The sequence below is a fragment of the Myripristis murdjan genome, chromosome 24 (genome assembly GCF_902150065.1).
Source record: "Myripristis murdjan chromosome 24, fMyrMur1.1, whole genome shotgun sequence".
Taxonomy (NCBI): domain Eukaryota; kingdom Metazoa; phylum Chordata; class Actinopteri; order Holocentriformes; family Holocentridae; genus Myripristis; species Myripristis murdjan.
In genome coordinates this window covers 12668748-12690332 of record NC_044003.1, presented here as the reverse complement: position 1 = coordinate 12690332, position 21585 = coordinate 12668748, and the positions used below count along the sequence as shown (strand labels likewise).

At 41.8% G+C, this 21585-nt stretch overlaps 1 protein-coding gene across 1 annotated transcript in view; it reads right to left on the bottom strand.

The window, feature by feature from the left end:
- The window catches only part of adgb (androglobin), a 56070-nt gene extending 35802 nt beyond the window's left edge, over nucleotides 1-20268 (bottom strand). Inside the window, exons 1-13 of the mRNA XM_030047842.1 lie at nucleotides 20189-20268; nucleotides 19463-19622; nucleotides 19219-19311; nucleotides 17809-17880; nucleotides 17362-17538; nucleotides 14785-14924; nucleotides 11350-11436; nucleotides 6418-6560; nucleotides 5984-6082; nucleotides 3925-4016; nucleotides 2705-2879; nucleotides 2204-2297; nucleotides 1381-1531 (exon numbers count right to left, since the gene is read on the bottom strand). Of these exons, the coding sequence (XP_029903702.1) occupies nucleotides 1381-1531; nucleotides 2204-2297; nucleotides 2705-2879; nucleotides 3925-4016; nucleotides 5984-6082; nucleotides 6418-6560; nucleotides 11350-11436; nucleotides 14785-14924; nucleotides 17362-17538; nucleotides 17809-17880; nucleotides 19219-19311; nucleotides 19463-19622; nucleotides 20189-20268 (1563 nt within the window). The remainder of the gene's footprint in view (nucleotides 1-1380; nucleotides 1532-2203; nucleotides 2298-2704; nucleotides 2880-3924; nucleotides 4017-5983; nucleotides 6083-6417; nucleotides 6561-11349; nucleotides 11437-14784; nucleotides 14925-17361; nucleotides 17539-17808; nucleotides 17881-19218; nucleotides 19312-19462; nucleotides 19623-20188) is intronic.
- Between the last annotated feature and the right edge of the window lie 1317 nt (nucleotides 20269-21585).

Sequence of the window (21585 nt, the reverse complement as noted above, 5' to 3'; positions counted from 1 at the left end):
CACTGTGGGAAGTGTGGTTTTATAACACAACTAAACTGGCGTCACAGAGCGGCTTTGGCGATTAACCGCATTCCAAACATATCAAAAAGGCTCGTTTACAACCAGGACCTAATTCTTTAGCCTTACACTAAACTGGAGTGAGTAGGTCCCATTCAGGGTATTAGGACCATCATGTGACACCATCATCTTATATCCTAGGAGCTGGACACAGAGGTGGGTTCTGTTGGCCCGTGTTGAACAAAGGGTGGGGTCAACAGTAAACAATTCCTTCACACTTGACACATAGTCCCTTGAGCATGTGACCCAACAAACTGTATGCCTGTGAAGAGCATGAACGCACATGCAGTAAAAACAAGAATAAATGTGGTACACATTACACAGATACACGTGCCCAGACCACATGAATATTAGACACACAAACACGTGCACACATACATCAAACCACACATCAAAATAGCGTATCCATACTGCCCTGGCCTAACCATTTTATAGCTGGTCACAGTTACACAAGAGGGCGATTAATATGAACTATTTTTTCTCTGTATGCTTGGAATGAAGTGTAATAATGAGCCCCCCAGGAGACGCAGACACTGATGGCTCACCATCTAATTGCGCTGCTTTTTTCATCAGCAGAGTACACGACCTCTCCCTGTATGAAACCCACGCGCCCCGTTCACCACCACCACACACCAGAGACTCTCCCTTCCCCTCTGTCTCTTTTCTGCTCCGCTTTCATCTCTCCCTTCCTAACTGTCACTTTCCTTCCATTTTTCTTCTTCCCTCTTCGCTTTCAGTGCAGATGTCCTCAGTTTATTCCTTTCTATCTTTGTTTCTGCGTGTATGCTTGTCTCTGTGTCTGTCTACTGCTCTGCACCCCATCCCCCCTCATTCTCCCTTCCCTCACTAGTTCTGTCTTTAGTGCAGATGTGCCCCTGGTCAGTGGTGGCCTGGCTGGGAGACAGCAGAAGTGACTTTGAGACTGGGGGATGGCAGTCTCTTGTCACTGACACACAACACAGTGCTGATGAGCCTTCAACAACACACTTCCAGGGCAGGCAGACAGAGTTAGGGAGCACAGAATGCAGTGAGGAAACAATGAGAGGAGGCCACAAAATTTTGTAGGCAGCTGATAATATCTTTCTTTCTGTGTGCTTGTTTTGCTACAACTGACAGCTAGTCAGCAGAGCGAACATCATGCCGTTAGCCACCTTTGGCTGAATCACATTAGTAGCGCATGGTAGCACAGATCCCTATAGACATTACAATGAATGGCCTGGTGATAACCCAATTGATTAACTTTCTAAATTCAACACAAGGCTTCCTTTTAATTTACAATTTACTAAACTGACATGAATTCTGAATAAGAGCAGATCTATGTACCTCTATGCTGTCAGTGGTGTTTGGTGAGTTTCTGTTGGGTTCAGCTGCATCAGCCTCAACGCCCTCTCGGCTTTCACTCTCCTCTTTCTCAGCAAAGGACACCAGAGCAGAGTTGCAGGAATCCTTCCTTTGATTGTCCTGCTTGGCCTCCCTAACATACACAAACAAACACATTTAGTTCATATGGGTCATGATTTATATATGCTGTTTAACATGCATCACCTCAAAAACACATCTCAGAGAATGTAAAACTAGACATCCACAAACAACTAGCATTGAGGCTATATTATCTAAGCATGATAAGTCAAGTAGGATTTGATGTCACATTAGACATCAAATCATATTGGTGCAGTATTTCTGCTTTAACAGTGCTTTTGCTCCATAAAGGCAGTTGGATAGTGGATTTGAGTAAATAACAAATAATAAATAATTGTATATGAGCTCATTTTTGAGGTGATGGAGATGTGCAAATACTGCCTCCAGTCAATACTGCAAGAGTCAGTTGGGAAGAACATAGTCTGGATAACACTGAGGGTTTTTAAGGCACAACTGTATTTAAAAAAAGATACAGCTGTTGAAGAAATGTTCATATATTGTGCATTGCCCAAAATGCTGCCTGTGTATTATGGTCTTGTTTTTGGAAGGTGAACGGGGGAGAGGAGGAATTTGTATTTGTATTTAGTGTCTTGCTCAGCCAAGACACTAAACACTTCAGCAGGGCAGGTGCCTCTGAGGGACGGTCTCTCTAACCATTATGATGAACAAATGAGCAGACATACAGGAGAATAGCTTTTCAGTTTTTCAAGAACTTCAGTATACTCACAGGTTTAGGACTGGCCCCATGCTACTCTTCACGTGGTAGGAAAGGAAAGGGCTCGAGACCTCAATGAATTGTTCTGGTTTCAGCACAGGGAGTTCTGCGAGAAAAGAGAGAGCTTACACATAACATGAGCGCTTCTTTTTTACAGTCAGCTTGTCTGTCTTTATTGCTTTTTCTGCTTTTCACTCAGAGTTCAGTAGATGTCAGATATGCCCGAGCCAGGAGCTATTTTGAATGCTGAAAAATTGTAGCTATTCTTCTCCTATTTGCATTTCAGCACATACCCTCTGTAGGCTCTGACTCCCAGAATTAACATTAGCCCACTTTTCCTAACACATTTATTTATTGAACTCAACTCCTCCTTCCATCACTCTATGATCTCTTGCTTACTCTTTCACCATCTGCCTTTTTCACTCCACGCTCCACAGACAAAACATTTTTCTGTTGCCCCACATGTCCTCATTTAACCATCTTTCTCTCCTTTCCTTTCAGCTTTCTTCTCACCCTGAGATTTGTTGATGACCATGGTCTCCTTGCGAGGGCGGATGAGTTTCCAACGGGGCACAGTGGGTGGTTTGGGTGGGGGCTCCAGCGGGCATGCCCGAGTCCTGGTCAGCAGCACAATGTGACTGTACAGCTGGGAAAGAGGGCACTGCCCTAAATTCTTAGAGGAATCCACCTGTATGGGGCACATACACACACACGCACACACGCACACACGCACACACACACACACACACACACACACACAGAAATACACTAGCATTCTGAGAGTCACCTATAACCAGTTAACCAAGGTCAGTTGTTTGTCAAATCCTCTCATGGATCAAGTCAAATAGCAAAAAGGCCACTCTGGTCTCAGATCAGAGCTTAGAGGTGATATAATACCTCTAGCAAAGGAACATCCTGGAAATTATCCAGCTATTAGGTTTAGGGTGTAAATAATAGAACAAGTGAAGCCTGTTGAGGCGAGGCATCCAAATAGAACACAACATGCCCGCAGATCACAAGCATTGGCATGTTTCATCTCTACCACCCACTGTTACAACAGGCCTCAGTGCAATTTCATATTACTGTGTAAAGTAACAGAGAGGTATCTGAGGCAGAGGATGTGTTGACTGAAAAAGAGCTGGTTCAGTGCAAGAACAAAGTGGAAAAGAACAAGTACTGTATGTATCAATTCAAACAGATTTGGCTATTTAGAAATTGTTTTTTCTGACATTATACACTGACCTTATACCTTTTACATCAAATTATGTGGATCAAAAAAGGGTGGGTGAGTCTTGATCTGAACTGGATCAGACCTGTTTCTTGGAAGGCTAGGTGTAACATTAATGCTACTGTTTAGATCATTGAAACCACTGAGAAAATGGTTAGATGAAATCCAATTTTTGATATCTGAGAAAATGTCTTGGAAATGTGTCTTTCATGACTGTATTTAAATCTGGACTCACATCAGTTTGATGTGCTTTTCAATTCCATTTCTTTACAATGCTCACTAAGACATGGTTGCTAGCTTATATCCAGACAATGTAGAAATTACAATTTGAGTGTGGCTGTTCCCAAATGTGGTCCTGAAGATCTCTGTGGCAATGTGCAAAAAAATCAGATTTTTATGCATGCAAATGTGTCTCTTAATGCCTCCTAGTGTGATGGGAAAAATGTTTTGAAAGAACAAGTGTGAGGAGAGAGAGAGGAGGAGGAGGAGGAAAGATGCAACATACCATCTGACCAAACACAAAGGTCTTGTTATCCAGCAGCTGAAGAGGGTGCAAGCTGGCACATACCACCATCTTGGGGACAGGAGGGTGTGTACCTGAGAAACACACACACAGAAATACACACATGCGTACAAAGATATACCGGTATTCAAATATATTTATAATAATCATAACCATATGTATCATGTTACCATATTATCATATAATTATAATCATATGTAGAATTCAACTGTCTATTGCGCATTTTTCTCAATTGACAGACAAGCAAATAACAATTTCCAGAATCATTTGAGATTTTCAGACTTTGCCTCTTGCATGAGAAACCAGAAATGATCCTCCACAGGTATAAATAAGGCAAGAGAGATCTGCATGTAAGAATCTGCCCCCTGTTGCACACCTTGGTATGTATCAAATGAGGAGCACATAGGCCAGGAGACATGGAAAATCAATTTGAAGGACAATGGCGTTGAGAGACGGGAGCGCTGCTGGACTAATATAGAGACTACACATAAAGAATTGAACAGAGAAGTGCTTCTCACACTGCATAGTGAGCTGTGCATTTCAATTTATGCATTCAAATTGAATGTATCAGTGAGCAGAGACACAGTAAAGAGAAAGCAAGAGCACTGTGGTAATTCTGTGACTGTGTGTGTGTGTGTGTGTGTGTGTGTATTTCATTAGCCTTAAGCACAATTGTTTCGTGCAATGTTTCGTGCTACTTTGTGCATGCATGTCACCACATTATCTTAATATTCAACACGTTAATTACTCTAAAACAAGTGGGAATGTAAGAGAGAACAAGGAGGTGGTTAGTGTCAGCAATAGCAGGTGGATGAATATGTGAGAGAAAGAGGGCGAGAGAGAGACGGAGATAGTCCAGTGACAAAATATCGTTTTTTTTCCTTTTTTTTTTTTTTTTTTTTTTTTTTTTAAATCTTACTTAAATATTGTGATTGAAATAAGAATTGTGATACATGAAGACGCACATTTTTACCACCACCAGAGAGTTTAAGTCTTCAGCAGAGGGTTATGCAATTACCCCTGTCCAACTTGGTAAAAGGTTGGTCATTGGCCAGCAAAGAATTGATTAACTGTTTCTGGGAAAAGCGGCATTTTTTGTTTGTTGGTTTGTTAGTTTGTTTGTTTTTTGTACAGCCCTACAGTATCTGCCTCTGTGACCTGGAACAACTTCTAGCTATTGGTTGTCTTTTAGAGGAAATGTTTTGCTCCCTAGCTCCATCAGATTTTAACTGTACTTGACTTGGCGGGTTCTTCTGTCTTGCGGGCACACCAAATTATTCACTCTGCCAATGCTCCCCCTGCTGGTTTATTTATAGCTTGCCATACACACATTAAGCCACCCTACACTCCATATTACATGAGCTGTGGTAAACAGGAAGTGATGCATGAAACAGCAGGAAAAGAGACAAGACGAGGTTGGCTGACTGGCGATGGGGCTTGGAAAAGGAGCTGTTTTGCAGTGTGTGTGATGGTGAACACAGGCCTGGAGTTCTCCCTGTCCCAAAGTAGGAATATCACCAGGATGGTAGCATAAATGTTGCAGGAGTATAAGGGTGTGATTACTGCTATACAATGATGGAATTATTGATAAGTGTTTTCAGAAAGAATATGGAGAGTTTCTGTATGAGAATAAAATATTCATTGTAATGCTCTATACAAGTTAAATTATGGATGCAGGGTGGGAGGGCAGTTTTGCGTACATAGAGCATACACATACATGTATATATAGTATTTATACAGATATAAACTTGAATAATAACATTCCAAAATGAAAAACTAAACATAAACTCTACATAAGTTTGCTTATTCATGGGCTTGAACATAGATAAACGGGTGTAACTTACTAATGGGTGCGTCTAAGCCCCTTGGGAGAATATCACACAAATATGATGGGTTTTCTTGTGCGTGTGTGTGTGTGTGTGTGTGTGTGTGTGTGTGTGTGTGTGTGTGTGTGTGTGCGTGTGTGTGTGTCCGTGTGTGTGTGCGCGTGTGTGTGTATGAGTGTATGTGTGTGTATGTGTTTGTGTGTGCGCATCCATACTCTCTGCAGCAGACTGGTCTACACAACTATGATGAGGTGAGGAAAATCCATTAGTCTTCTTATCCTTATCACCTTCCTTCCCTTTTTTATTTTCTGAACCTGAAAAAAAATGTATGATATCAAACGTAAAGCCGTTATCAAAGAGAATTTTATTATTATATTTTAACCAGTTTGTTTAAATCACAACTCAGTTCATCCGTCTGTTGAAAAATTAATCAGCTGATTAATTGAAGCTGTATAAAGCTTGTGCAAGCAAATGATCCTAATCTAATCGATGATTTAACTGACTCACTCAATTAGATGGGCAGGCAGTGTGTGCAAATGAGATGCATGTTTGTGGGTGTATATGTATGTATGCTTGTGTGCATGTGAAAGTGTGCGTGTGTCAGCACCTTTTCTTTTTTCTGGAGTTTGGGCTGTTGTGGGTGATTCACTCTTGCAGAGACTCATGCAGGAGCCCCCCCCTTCAGTGGACTCTGCAGCCTGGGGCTTCACCTCTGATAAACTCTCATGTGGATGTGTAAATTTGGGAATGGTGTCTTCCAAGATTTCCCAGACCTTTCCTATGTATCTGGATCTGAGAAGAGGTAGAGCAGAGAGAATATCAGTGGTCTTTGTACAGTATGTCACCACTCTGAAAATTTACACAACTAAAATTACCCCCCAAACATCATTTAACTTATTGTCCATCAAAACACAGACAACAAATTGCATGTCAAAAACAGACTGGTGCCCTACTGGATTGATGATAGTCTATCTAACCCAAGCATCCAGTCAAAATGTCAGCCTGATTTACGATCCTAGACGTGACCTTTACCAATCCTTTAACTGTCTGACTCACTTCCTCACTGGAAAAAAAATAGTGTTGCAAAAGCTCAATGTTGCAATGCATTCTGTACTTAAACTATTAAGTATATGCATCACTTAAATTGCTGACACGACAGCAGAGTTCCCAGTTTAATTCTCAGACAAATTCTCGTTGAGCATGTAAAATCCTTCATGGTCATGAACAAGGCACAATTCTTCATATGCTTTTCATATGTTTTAATCTAAATACTCCCATGTTGTTATCGTGCAACTAAAAAAAGCACAGATAGGATAAGACTTTCTCTGACAAGATCTCAGTCACCCCATAAACATCAGATTGAGTCTCAGTTGTCCAATCAAGGTTATATCGCATTGGCTGAGCAATAATCAGTGTTAATCAACCCCCTTGTGTCTCTCTCATCCTGATTTTTGGATGGGGATTCTTGCATGCAGTGGTGGGTGGAGCACGGCATTAATATTGCCAAGGGTAAAGGTTCATTGGCAACTGGGACCATCCATATTGGAAACAAAACTAGGTCAAAACCTAGTATATAGCTGGGCTGCAACAACATTTAAAAAGCATCTGTTTTGACATCAGTTCCATGAACAGCAGCTGTACTGGACAGTAGATTTCAAACCCTGATTATTTCTACAGTTAAACAGAGGTGATGTATTCTCACCTTCAGAACATAATCCAGCATTTTTTGATGATACAGTTATGCTGCTATGTTTTTTGCCTGCGTACTTGCCCTGATGGTTACATTTTTGCCTAACATCTTCATCTAGCCTTTGCCCCTTCACACACACATGCACACACATAAACCACTGTTGTTCGAATTCAGTATCTTACAGAGAGCAAGACTTGTGAAGTGTGTGTCGTAGTTAATAATCCAACCATGTAAAAAATATTTTTTCAGCAAATCTTTTAATACTGGTCATGTTAAGCAGCCAATTAGGTCTTGTTGGTGTTGTTAGATGTACCTAGAAGTGAATTCACACATGTACAAGAGCTTGGCTCTTCACATCAGCACCAGTTATACATTCTCTCTCTCTCTCTCTCTCTCTCTCTCTCTCTCTCTCTCTCTCTCTCTCTCTCTCTCTCTCTCTCTCTCTCTCTCTCTCTCTCTCTCTCTCTCTCTATAGATATATATATACATATATAGTACAGGCCAAAAGTTTGGACACACCTTCTCATTCAATGCGTTTTCTTTATTTTCATGACTATTTACATTGTAGATTCTAACTGAAGGAATCAAAACTATGAATGAACACATGTGGAGTTATGTACTTAACAAAAAAAGGTGAAATAACTGAAAACATGTTTTATATTCTAGTTTCTTCAAAATAGCCACCCTTTGCTCTGATTACTGCTTTGCACACTCTTGGCATTCTCTCGATGAGCTTCAAGAGGTAGTCACCTGAAATGGTTTTCCAACAGTCTTGAAGGAGTTCCCAGAGGTGTTTAGCACTTGTTGGCCCCTTTGCCTTCACTCTGCGGTCCAGCTCACCCCAAACCATCTTGATTGGGTTCAGGTCCGGTGACTGTGGAGGCCAGGTCATCTGCCGCAGCACTCCATCACTCTCCTTCTTGGTCAAATAGCCCTTACACAGCCTGGAGGTGTGTTTGGGCTCATTGTCCTGTTGAAAAATAAATGATTGTCCAACTAAACGCAAAACGGATGGGATGGCATGTCGCTGCAGGATGCTGTGGTAGCCATGCTGGTTCAGTGTGCCTTCAATTTTGAATAAATCCCCAACAGTGTCACCAGCAAAACACCCCGACACCATCACACCTCCTCCTCCATGCTTCACAGTGGGAACCAGGCATGTGGAATCCATCCGTTCACCTTTTCTGCGTCTCACAAAGACACGGCGGTTGGAACCAAAGATCTCAAATTTGGACCCATCAGACCAAAGCACAGATTTCCTCTGGTCTAATGTCCATTCCTTGTGTTTCTTGGCCCAAACAAATCTCTTCTGCTTGTTGCCTCTCCTTAGCAGTGGTTTCCTAGCAGCTATTTGACCATGAAGGCCTGATTGGCGCAGTCTCCTCTTAACAGTTGTTCTAGAGATGGGTCTGCTGCTAGAACTCTGTGTGGCATTTATCTGGTCTCTGATCTGAGAAGCTGTAAACTTGCGATTTCTGAGGCTGGTGACTCGGATGAACTTGTCCTCAGAAGCAGAGGTGACTCTTGGTCTTCCTTTCCTGGGTCGGTCCTCATGTGTGCCAGTTTCGTTGTAGCGCTTGATGGTTTTTGCGACTCCACTTGGGGACACATTTAAAGTTTTTGCAATTTTCCGGACTGACTGACCTTCATTTCTTAAAGTAATGATGGCCACTCGTTTTTCTTTAGTTAGCTGATTGGTTCTTGCCATAATATGAATTTTAACAGTTATTCAATAGGGCTGTCGGCTGTGTAGTAACCTGACTTCTGCACAACACAACTGATGGTCCCAAAAGCAAGAAATTCCACTAATTAACCCTGATAAGGCACACCTGTGAAGTGAAAACCATTTCAGGTGACTACCTCTTCAAGCTCATCGAGAGAATGCCAAGAGTGTGCAAAGCAGTAATCAGAGCAAAGGGTGGCTATTTTGAAGAAACTAGAATATAAAACATGTTTTCAGTTATTTCACCTTTTTTTTGTTAAGTACATAACTCCAAATGTGTTCATTCATAGTTTTGATTCCTTCAGTGAGAATCTACAATGTAAATAGTCATGAAAATAAAGAAAACGCATTGAATGAGAAGGTGTGTCCAAACTTTTGGCCTGTACTGTATATACAGTATATACATACATACAGACATATCCTACCCTCTTGCTCTCTGTCTCTCTCTCTCCCTCTCTCTCTTTCTCTGCTGTGTGTGTGTTTGCTAAATTTCAAATGAGCTGCAGTGTGCCCAGTCATTTTGAAAGGGCAACAGCCATAATGGAAAGTCCAACACACAGCCAACAACTTTGGTATGCTGACCAATTGTGTAACTTCACTCACTCACTCATTCACTCATTCAGTGACACAAGTCACAGCTGGCTCTGCACCACTGTGTGGCCCAGCAAAAACTCACTGCACTACCAGATGCAAAAACTCATGATGCTATAAGATGCTTTGGATGAAAATATCCACAAAATGGTATATTCTGTTATGGAGATATGGGTATGTCTGGTTTACTAAAACTCCCTGGCAGATCTGAATTCAGCTATGAGGAGTACTTATGTGCCTACCTGCACACTGTGTAATGTGCCTGTCTGAGTTGTTGCTGTGCTGTCCCTGTATTTGTGATGAGCTGGACTACATTTCTCATATCCAACATTTTGCTCTGCTCACTGTGGATACATGCAGACAGTGACACTGCAGCATGTACACATCCACAACAACAAAATCAGGAGCACACACTGTGTACACGCACGCACCCACATCATGTGACTGAAAACACCTAAATAATATATGCAACCTTTCCTCCATACTACGTGCACATTTAATGATATATATTACATTTGATTTGACTTTAAGTGCCTGTACAATCTCCTCTGCATTCTAATGCATCTTTTAAAAGGGATTTTTGAGTAAATATCCCAGGCTTGGCTGGATTCTGAGGAATCCACTGGAGTATGAAGCCAGAGCCAAAACAATATCAGGCAGTTGATTCCCAGCCTCCAGGACAAATTTATGGAACATCTAAGCACAATCAGGCTATGAGTGTGTGAAGAGTGTGAAGCAGAGGTAGTGGTTGTGTTTGCCTACTATCTGCTATCTATTAAACCAGAGAGAAGCATATTTGCATGTGACAGGGAAAGGGAGAAGTGAGAATAAGAGAGTTAGATTCTATTGTTTGAAGCATATCAATTTACTTGAAGCACATCACTTCATCATGTTTTTAACATACTGTTTGAAACATAAATGACGTAACTGGAAACAATGTGTGTGTGAATGTGTGTTTGTGCACGTGCACACCTGTGAATAAGACTGCACAACATGTGTCATGAATCAACACTGGCACAGTCACGCTCACTGCCTGTGTGTGTTGATAGATTCCCCAGGAGACCCACTAACAACAGCTAACCTGCTGAGGCAGAGAGGAGGATAACGCTCCCATGCTCCACTCCAAAACACTGTTCGCCCATTAAAGTTCCATCACTGACAAGCTGAGACTGTCCACTCCACCCCCTGTACTTCATATCCACCAGCATCCATTTTAGAAAAATGTGATCATCCACATTGTACTGTAGATCGATGTACTTGTCAGTATGACTGAGTTACAGTATGTTTAGTGAGTGAGAAAATGAACAAGTTGTCAAGATTGTTTTTGTTGACAGTACCATAGCATTTGTCGTGATAAACCAATGGAGTTTAGATATCCTCAATGTCTCTCTCTCTCTGATTTGAATAAATGTACGGGAATGCAAAGGGGGGAATTGAAAATCATTTAGCCTATTTAAAAAGGCCATTAATAGGAATAGATTTAGTACATGTGACTTTTAGGACATATACTGTAACTGCCTGACAAAGGACACACAAAATAAGAAAGCAAAGACATGAGATTAGATGGGTACACATACTGTATAGGAAAGATCTCTGGGATGCAGCCGGTGAGGGTGTGGATGAAGGTGAACTCACTCATCTCCTTCCTGAGTTCTGACACTGCACTGTGAAAAGAAAAAAAAAACCTCTTGCATCATCTTAAAAAAAAAAAAAAAAAGGTAACTGTACATCAGAAGAAAAACTTAGATGGCCTAGACCCCATCAAACCCATCCATACTGACACTGGCACTATTCCCCCTCACAGCAGGCAGCAATAGGATAGGAAATGTGGTGCCCAGAGATGTGGATTCTGTGGCTTACACAAGACAACAAAGCTGTTTAATGTTGTCTCAGCCAGCCTGGACATTTGTATGCTGTCTGTGTAACTGAATGCCAAGGATACAGACTGAGCTTATGATGTACATGCTGAAACTCATTTTATGTGGGAAATCTTCGGGACTAGAGCTCATTTTTGTATTTTGTGTGTGGTTGTGTCTATGAATGTGTGTGCGTGCGTGTCTTGGTGGCGTTTTTCAGTTAAAACAGATGGCTACAGCTCTAATTGGTCCTCGTGGGATCCTGGGTCCAACCTGTCCTGTCCACAGAAATGCTCCCCAGTGAAATGAAATCAATACAGCTTGATCAGTATGACCCCACTCCATATACAGAATAGAAAAGCTATTCACCTCCAAAACGAGGGAGCCCTCCACTCATCTTCAGCTATTAAACAGAGAGACTCCAAACAGACACCTTGGAAAAGTTTGGCACTCCTGTAAACTTTCACTATGGCTTATAAATGATTCACTGCTAGAGAGGCTCCTTTGTTTCCTGTCTTGGATGAAACATTCATGACTTGACCTTCTGTGCACACAGTAACAGCAACCTTGACACATCCCATGTTGCACCATGACAGTGCAACACTGACTGTCACCAAATTCAACACAGCCCCAGGCAGAGATTAGGTCAGGTGAAAGTTTGGCCTAGTCAGCAAAAGGCACTGTGTGTATGTGAGTGTGTGTGTGTGTGTGTGTGTGTGTGTGTGTGTGTGTATGTGTGTGTGTGTGTGTGTGTGTGTGTGTGTGTGTGTGTATGAGAGAGAGAGAGCGAGAGAGAGAGAGAGTATGTGGTGTGGGTGTGTGTGTGTGTGTGTGTGTGCGCGCTCCTGCATGTGAGCTTTCAAGTATTAATTTCAGTTTAAAATCCTCTCCAAGAAAATGACACTTCATGTGCATGCTTACATTGCCTGGAAATGAAACTCTTAGGTGGCAATCACACTGCATAATGAAAATGTTGGTGGCAAAACATAATGCTGTGCTTGGACAGACAGTTGCTCCATCTGGTTACTAGGTAACAAGCGGCTCGTTAACTTGAACTTGAACTGCCATTCTAAACGATGCTGATATGGAATAAGTCCTGCCTTATTAGATTCTGATAATTCTGATTGGTCAGACCAGGCTGATCACACTGGGGAAACTTCCAGTTGAACTGGAAACAGAAACGACATGCCACTCTCAGCTCCACTGCAGAACACTGGTGTGATCAACCATACCGCTTTGAAGCTATGGGAATGGGACTTACGCTGCAGTCTCCACCACCACCAGTGTGCTTTCTGCCTTAGCACAAGCTCAAGCAGTAAGATAATCCTGTCCACTTTCTCACTGTCTTTGCACTCCATCTGCCTGAGTTCCTGACAGCCACCGAGCCAATGGTTGACTCCAATGTAATGTAAATTACTTATCAAACACACCTGTGATAACACAGATTGAAAAATAAGCCATAGTGATACCTCTTCTCTGAATAGACAAGCTAAGCCAGTGTACTGCTGTTAGCCAGTGAAAATAGAGCAGAGTGGCGACTCTTCACTTTGTTACACAATCTATGTCAGTGCGCTGCAGTAGCTGGAAATCTTCTGTGCCTTTGCCAGATATACGTTCATATTCCACTCAAAAACGACATTTCATTCAACCTATGTAAAATCCTGCCATATTCCGCGTAGCGGCGCAACTTGGTGGGCGTTATCCTGGTAATTTCTGCTCTGACGACGTGCTAACATCCGTGCTAACTCGCACTGGCTCTGCCTCATCATCGAGCCGCGGCTCGGTCGGCTCGGCGGGGATGCACTCCCCTCGGCCTGGGGGTGAACGAGCGGGCTCATCGTCTCCTCCAGTGCTCCTCTGACTTTGGAAAAAGAAAGTGTTCACGTATCGACCATAAGATGTTGCCATTGCGCTTTCAACCGTATCACCAGATGCGGTTAAAAGCTCTATATACCGTCTTTGGTATCACTGTTTCTGGTGCACAAAAAAACTATTTAAAATAAATAAACAAGCGACGCTTAGCCTGGCGGGGGGGCAAGAAAAGCCTGGCGGCCCGCCAGGCCTATAAAGCACTGGGGGAAACCCTGACTTGGCTACTAGACAATATAACTGAAGTCTTGCGGTGAAGCTTACTGGTGATGATAACGTTACTATTTAATAGAAATGGTCCTCACTTGTGCTTGGGGGACATGCAAAGGTGACCAAAGGTACCCAGAGAAGCTAGATGGAGCTCGTTTAATTAATTTACCCAAGCCAAAAACACAATTGGAGAAATGTCTGCGGTGGATTGAAGCCTGCGGAAGGCCACATGAACAACTAAATGTACATAAAATAAACAAAAACAAGGCGGTATGCTCGAAGGTAAGCCCTAAATGTTACACTTTTTTTTTTTGATAGTTGCTATTTGTTCCGATTATCCAACTGGTTACATGACATTTTGCCCCATTCGCAATGTCGAGTCATAACGTTATTACAAGCAGTGCAACAAAGTTGCCAGCTAACGTAGCTAGCTAACATTACATTTCTATAATATTAGCTTGCTAGCTAGCTAACAAGTAATGTCAGCTAACGCAGTTCCTACTCTGATCATAGAAATGAAATGAGCCTGATGTTACAGTTCCTTTCATCAATTTCCTTCAGTAACGTCACCAACATTAAACTGTAAATCCGACATAGCCTAGGAGGGGCTATTCATTATGAATGATCCTTTCATGTAGCTTTAGCGAGCATTCACTCCAGTGGGCTAACATTAGCCTTCGTAACATTACAGTAGCTTGATTTAACGTCAGTGGCAGTCCCCATCTGATATAGCGTATGTCATTCGTTAGATAATGTAGCCCTATATTATCGGGATTAAAGCTCAATCATCTGACATATTGAAATTGCAACTGCCAAGGTGAGACCAGGTGATTGCATTGAGGTAGGGCAATGGCTTCTGAGACAAAGCAACAGTAACTATGCGCGCTGCCAGCATCGGAATGGTGAATTATGTTGTAAAACTTGCTTTAAGTGCAAATGTTGTACGTGGACAGAGGGTCTTTAGAGCGAGTTGAAAATATTCCTATGCCCTCTTACTAGCTGTGTATAATAACTTCAGTCCGGCTCTCTGGAGCAGTACCAAGGTGAGCAAAGAGTTTGCGCTGGAGTGTAACTCACTCTGTGTTGGCCACTTTAATGAGAGCCTTAGACAACAGCATTGGCCATAACTCTGACTGGTTAGTGGAAGCAGGGAGAAGCAGGTTGTTGTCCACATCAAACGGCATGGCATCATCTATCATCACCTTCCTCCAGCAACCCTAGCAGGCAAACAGAAAGGCAGTGAGTGAAGATGCTGCACAACATGAAGGGTAATTTACTGGTTTTACTATTTTTGGTTTTACTATTTTTACTATTTCAGTTTAGTTACAGACGGATAGTCTCTACATCCACAGATTTGCTTTGTTGTGTTTGTTCAAAGATGTGAAAGCCAAAACTGTATTTATCAGGTGTAGGTGTCAATAAATCATGAAAGATATCATAATCTGATGAGTTTAAATGGGGAAAAATACCCTGTGAATTTAAAATTTAATAAATACACCACTGCACTCACATTCTATTAGATTTGACCCTTGAGCTTACTTTCAATTTTGGTGAGTTAGGAGTTGAAGTTTATTCAACAGCTGCACTCACCGCAAGTCACTCTCAGTATGAGCATCAGTTAAATGCCTGAAATGTAATATGTAAATTAAGAAAGGCTAAGGGGTTCAGATAAAAATGCTTTTGCATGCTGTTAAGCATTATAATCCACGTATTTGCATAACAGTGGCATAAAATTTAATTTCTTCTGGCCAGCTAATGTTAACTCAGAAAAGCAAAGTGAGTATTTTTTAACAATGACTGGATTGCCTCACTTTGCTGTTCAGAGCTTCACAAACTATGCCTTGTCTGATATAGATTTTGTTTTCTAGGAACAGGGGTTTATCTGCACTGCTACTTGAACTCCATAAGAGCCTCTTGTGAAAACTTCCTTGATTATAGCATGCTTGAATGTGTTCATCCACTCTGAAAGCAAAACTATTAGCCTAAGTTGTACACAGAATGTATACTAATACACAACACGTAGATAGCCTACACACAAAATGAAAAATTACATACAAAGGCTCATAACATAATAACCCATGGTTATAGAAAGTATAGAGGCCTAATTTGTGAACTTTGGCCTCCTGAACATAGTTCTACAGGAGATTCCACAGACCAGCACCAAGAATCCAAATATGATTTCCCGTGTGTGATTCTAGCTGTTCTAGCATTAGATACCCCAGTCTAGCATCTCAGCATCCTGTGTGGTGTCAGTGGTTGTTACACGCTGTCTGGCAGACTGACTGACAGCATGGTGTGATGTGTCCACTGGCTGTCTGTGGGAGTTTCACACTGTTGGCAGGGAGAAGCAGGAGTCTATATAAACAGACTATAATCTGACTGACTGTTCACAGCTGTGCTCCTCTCTGGCTTGTCCCTCTATCTATCTATCACACCACTGTGCACGCACAGACCAGCAAGCAAACGTGCACACACAGTCTCTCACCTAATCATTACTCCAAGGAGTTCTGACTTCTGGGGATGAAGGAAAATGTAGCACAAAGGTACAAGTCAGAGGAGAGAGGGAAGGAAGTGCAGGGAGACAGGCAGAGTTGGATGTTGGAAAAACAGAGAAAGAAGAAGAGAACAGAGTGGATATTCACGGTGTCATGAGGAAGTATAATAGTTGAGATTAATGGGGAAAACTAAGAGCTTGGGAGAAAATAGGAAGCCTATGAGCAACATAGATAAGAAAACAAGAGAGGGGGTGGGGCACTTAATGCCATCTCAACCATCTGTTAGCGTGCTATGGTTGGCACGGGAACTGCTGCCTACAACCATGTCATGCTTGTTTGTCAAAGCACAGCTGAACTATTACAGCGCACATTACTTTTAGCTTTGTCTCTTCCACTTTCTCACACACCTTGGCTGCACTACAGCAAGAGTCTGTAAAAAGCTCCCTTACTGTAATAACATAGCAGCAGAATGCCCTTGCAGAGCTTATCTGCGGCAAGCAACACAGACTGAAACTCACAGGCCAGCAACTTCAAGCAATTTCCCAATGCAATGACCTTATGGCCCCCTAGACTTGTGTCTAGGGGGCCATAAGCCAAAAACTTGTAATATCCTTATCCTCACACATCAGTAATTTGAATGACAATAAAATGCATAAAGACCCCCAGAGCTGGGCCTGACTCTCCTTGCTCCATACAGCCTAGATATCCAACGGAGAGTTGCTCTTCTGGAGGCAGCTGACTCCTGTTAAGCCATATCTATTCATCAGGCAATGTATGAAGCCCAGCCACTTTTGGCACAGCGGTGAGCCTGATTGATTTGAGCTTTCAGTGGATAAGGTCTTTTCATCCCTTCCCGTCTCTCCACTCCCTCCCTTACTCCATCCCAACTCCCTTCTCATCTGCTGTCTCCTGTGGAGTTTGCCGAATAATACAATAGATCTCATTCCATCCTTCGCAGGTGAGCCTCTGAAAAATGTCTTGACTAATACGGTGGGACTATGAGGCAATGACTTGATCAGCAACAGAGTGATGTCCTTCACTTTCGTACCATGTTGAACGTTTTCATACAGCACAAAGATCACAATAAAATGTAATCTGTGTATTATCCATGTATGTGTGCATGTGTTTGTGTGTGCGTGTGCGTGTTTGTTAGACTCACCATCCAGTAAAGTCTGACCACGTACTTTCCATAGATGTTGTACAGGGGCATATGACCTTTCACCACCTTACACAGTGAGTAGATGTGCTCCCAGGGTTTCCAGCCATTTTGCTCTCCTGATGCACTGTTACACAGCTTCCAAACAATATAGATCTCACTGATGATCCACCTCATCAGCTGGATGGTACAGCAAGGACAAAAGGTGTAATCATGAATTCAATGATAACCTCCAATCGATCTGTAAATCTATCAGTTGACTCTAGTGACCTGACCTATCATTCGTTAAATCAATACTGCACTGAGTTAGCCCTAATTCATTTCTGTCAACTAAATGTCACTCTTTTTGTCACATGATTTACACCATCCAAGCGCTGATCAATAGTGGCTAGGGAAAAATCTGCAAGATCCTAAATAATAGACAAATAGAAAGTACTGCTGCAAAGTTACCTCACTGCAAATCAGATGATGATTGGAGGAGATCAGGTCAAAGGTCATTTCGTTCTCAACAACTGCAGGACCCTGGAATGAAGCATGCCAAACCCTCTTAGATGGTGGACAGAGAGAGCTTGTGCACTAAACCTGTTAAATATGCAGTGCTGCAGAAACTATGCACCTGTCAGGACAGTTAATTATACAAACATAGGTAGCCATACAGCTTTAGGAGATTGCTGGATCATTTAATGGAAAGAAAAAGGTCACCTAATTAAAATGTAAATATTCATGTGTCTTTATCTATAGGGACTACTTTGCAAATAATGCCTCTCTGCTCATTCCAGTGTATAAACTGACATAACCCTGCCATGATACTCCAGAGAGCATGTTTGCAATGAATATTTGATTACCAAGTTTATAGACTCCAACACAGTATGAATCAAATATGAATTAATGGCTGCAATGATTGTGAGGAAGATCGTGTGTGGTTTAGGGTCAAGGGAATCCATGCTCTCTCTCATCCTTGAAGCAACTCTAAATGAAAGCGAAACTTTGATTCACTCCCATCAAATAAGCAAGTTTAGGAATCACAGACTGGTTAAAGAAGGTTGAAGAGGTCCACATGTTCCTCTTGTATGAAATTATTGAAACAGTTTTGACACACCAAGTGGAAGGCATCCTGTGACATGTGATGGTAAGGACTATTTCAAAAAGCAGGAGTTTTGGAGTAACTGCTTAATATTGCACTAGATGAGTAGTGAGAGAAAAGATAGTCAAATGATGCAATTAAATTGTGGAGCTATATTTGAAGGCACAGAGAGCAGATTTCCTTAATTTGTCTGTACACAGTACGAAAAATTAACAGTCTTTATTTAAGCCACTGTAGGTATGTTTTATGGGTTGAGATTTTGTTTAATTCAGCAAAGTAATCCCCATGTTTGGCTAATAAAAATAAGCAAGACAATAATTCAGAATCACAGCAACATTCAGTACACCACTGATCTGATTTTCCTTTTCGGGCACAGGAGGTCTTTGCTCTGTGCTGTAAAACAGCTGCATACTGAGTGCTATTTGCTGGGTGGGTAGTGAAGGAAGAGAGGGAAGAAGCTAAGCATGTTAGTGCTCCTGATTTCCTCCAAAGTAACATACTATTGCTTTAACATACATTTCTAAACCTAACATGAAAATTCTGCTATTGTTATTGCACCTGACAAGCTGATTAACAACTGATGTGGCAAAACACAGTGGCCCCAGTTTCCATTAAGCACACAGCATGGCACAATAGTGAGACAACTGTTTCATCAGCCACACAGTGCCATGGTTATGCCAATGTGATCACTGTGAAAAATATTTATCATTTGCATTACCAAAAAGGCAGGCACTTGCCATGTACTGTCCCAACTGATGCGTTAATGCACAGTTTACCTTGTTGACAATGAACTCCGAAGGGCGCTTCCAAGAGTGCACTTGCAAGGATGAAGGGAGACTAATTTTTCCCTCAGGATCGTCAAAGAAAGGCTGCAGACAAAGACAAAGCAACAAAGCAGTTCAAATAATAATGTAACAATGCACTAAAAAGATACTGGTGGTGGATTAATGTATGATTCATTCGATTTTTGCAGAGAAATGTACTTGCTGAATAGAATACTGTTTACTACGCCACACTCACAGCAATGGGGCTCTTGCTCGACTTTCCCTCTTTGGGTCCTTTGGCTGCGTCCCATTTCTCACCATTGACCTCTGACTCATTCCACTCAGGCCAAATGGGGAATTTGGATCTCCTCAGATCCACTAGGCTCCCAGAGGCACTGAGAACTTGGGACACTGCTCTGAAATAATAACAATTTTGTTGCTGGCTATTGTGGGCAATACAGCGTATGTAGTGGTGGGTAAATTCACCCAAAAATCTGTTAACCTTACTTTATATTTGCTGGCTGACTGGATAAATATTTAGACAGAGAGAGAAACAGCTAGACAGATGGATAATGAAAATTTTAATACATATGTGCTTTTTCATTACAAAACAGTTTCCTGGTGACATTTGCAGACCCTTACTTGAGCTCACTGATTTCTATGACTTTTCTCAAGAGTTACCTGGTGCTAACGTCAAAGTTGCCAACATTGAGCTCGCCATATTTCATGTAACCTCATATTAACATTCTTACTTTCTCCTCTTAACCTACATGTCAGAGCCACGTTCAGTAAGTGAGCATTTGACGTTTCAGTAAATAATGCAATGAAAGAATCGTTTACTGTAAGGTGTACAGTGCTTGAAATTGGCTGGGCTGGCTAGCTAACTTATGTTCTGGTTTAGCTGCGTAACGTTTAACATTAACATTAAACTAACCGCTAGCTAAAACTGATGTGTTTGTGTTTGGTCGTTATCCAAACCTACTCCTTGCTCGGCGACTGCCCGAGGGATGAAGTCACTCTGCTGGAGGAAGACTCTTTTTTCTTTGGCGGTGGCTTGGACATTGTAGTTGATGTAAAGCAAGTTTAAAAGCCACTCGTTAGATAGCAAAGTGACGAAAAGCCGTGTCAAAAAGCGGACGGTTGGGTTTGGTTTGGTTTGTTTTCACTGCAGGTGAAAGTTTCCGCGTTGCTAGGTGACAGAGGATGAGGTCAGGGGGGCGGAGCCTGTGTGAGCCCGAGCAGCTGAGCCACTCACCTGCCACTCACTTTCGCTTGTGTAATGAAGATCAGGTTTTCCTCTACAGTCAAATATTGGAAGTTGAACAGCTTCACACTTTACACACCTTGAATGTGACATCTTATTGTTGCAAGTCTAAAGAAAAAATATCCCAAACTTAAATGTTAAACTGCAACATGTAGTGAAATTGATCCTGGACTGGCCCCAGGAGAAGCCCATTTTGTGATTGCGTGTTGCATTAACCATGTGTTTGGCAAAGACATTTCTTTGGGCAAAACCCACCATAGCAAATAAGCACACTGGAGATAGAGGAGCTTAATGTATTAATGGGAAATCCTGCTTCCACTGCCCATGAGCTTTTTAACAGCAGTAAAATGTTTATCTCCAAATCTCAAATACGCCTTATTAAAATCCTGACTCAGCTGTATATTTATTCAAGAACACCATCCTGACACCATCATTACACCAAAAGACAAAATTCAATTAAGTAAAAGAATTATTTAAACAAGCACATCTGTGCATTGAACAGTAGCAATAACGAACAGACCTGATTAGCAGTGTACTTCAATGTGATCTCAGCTCTCTGGATCCCTCATTGAGAGACAGGTGCCTTCAGAGAAATGTTCAGTGGTGACTTGACTTGTATCACATCCATACAGATAGGAGCACTGCATACTCAAGTGTGCCTTATCGGAGCACTGTATGTAGAGTGTGAATTGGCTTGCAATTATATAGAGCTCAAGCAGCCTACACTAACAGACAGAGAATAAGAAGAGGATTATGGGAATTGTGTGGAAAATTTGCATGAAGATCCACTGTTAACTGTTCGCAACAATACAACTTTGTTTCCTTTTAATAGATACCACTCAGTAAAGAACAGATGTGATTTGTAAAACAACATATGCTGTAAATAAGTGAAGTTTCTAGTTTCTGTGGTAAAATAGTGGATGGTAAACTAATGTAAATATGTCCTGAGATAACAAAGCAAATGCATCAGTGTCCTGCCCGCATTTTAAATTGCACTGAAATGCATCAGATTTTAAGTGGATTACAGCATAGGCAGTGAATGACAATTGCTGAAATGATTGTACAGTAGGGCCCTATGTTTCCTGGGGGCCTTCAAGGCATTCCTGCTCTGGTAA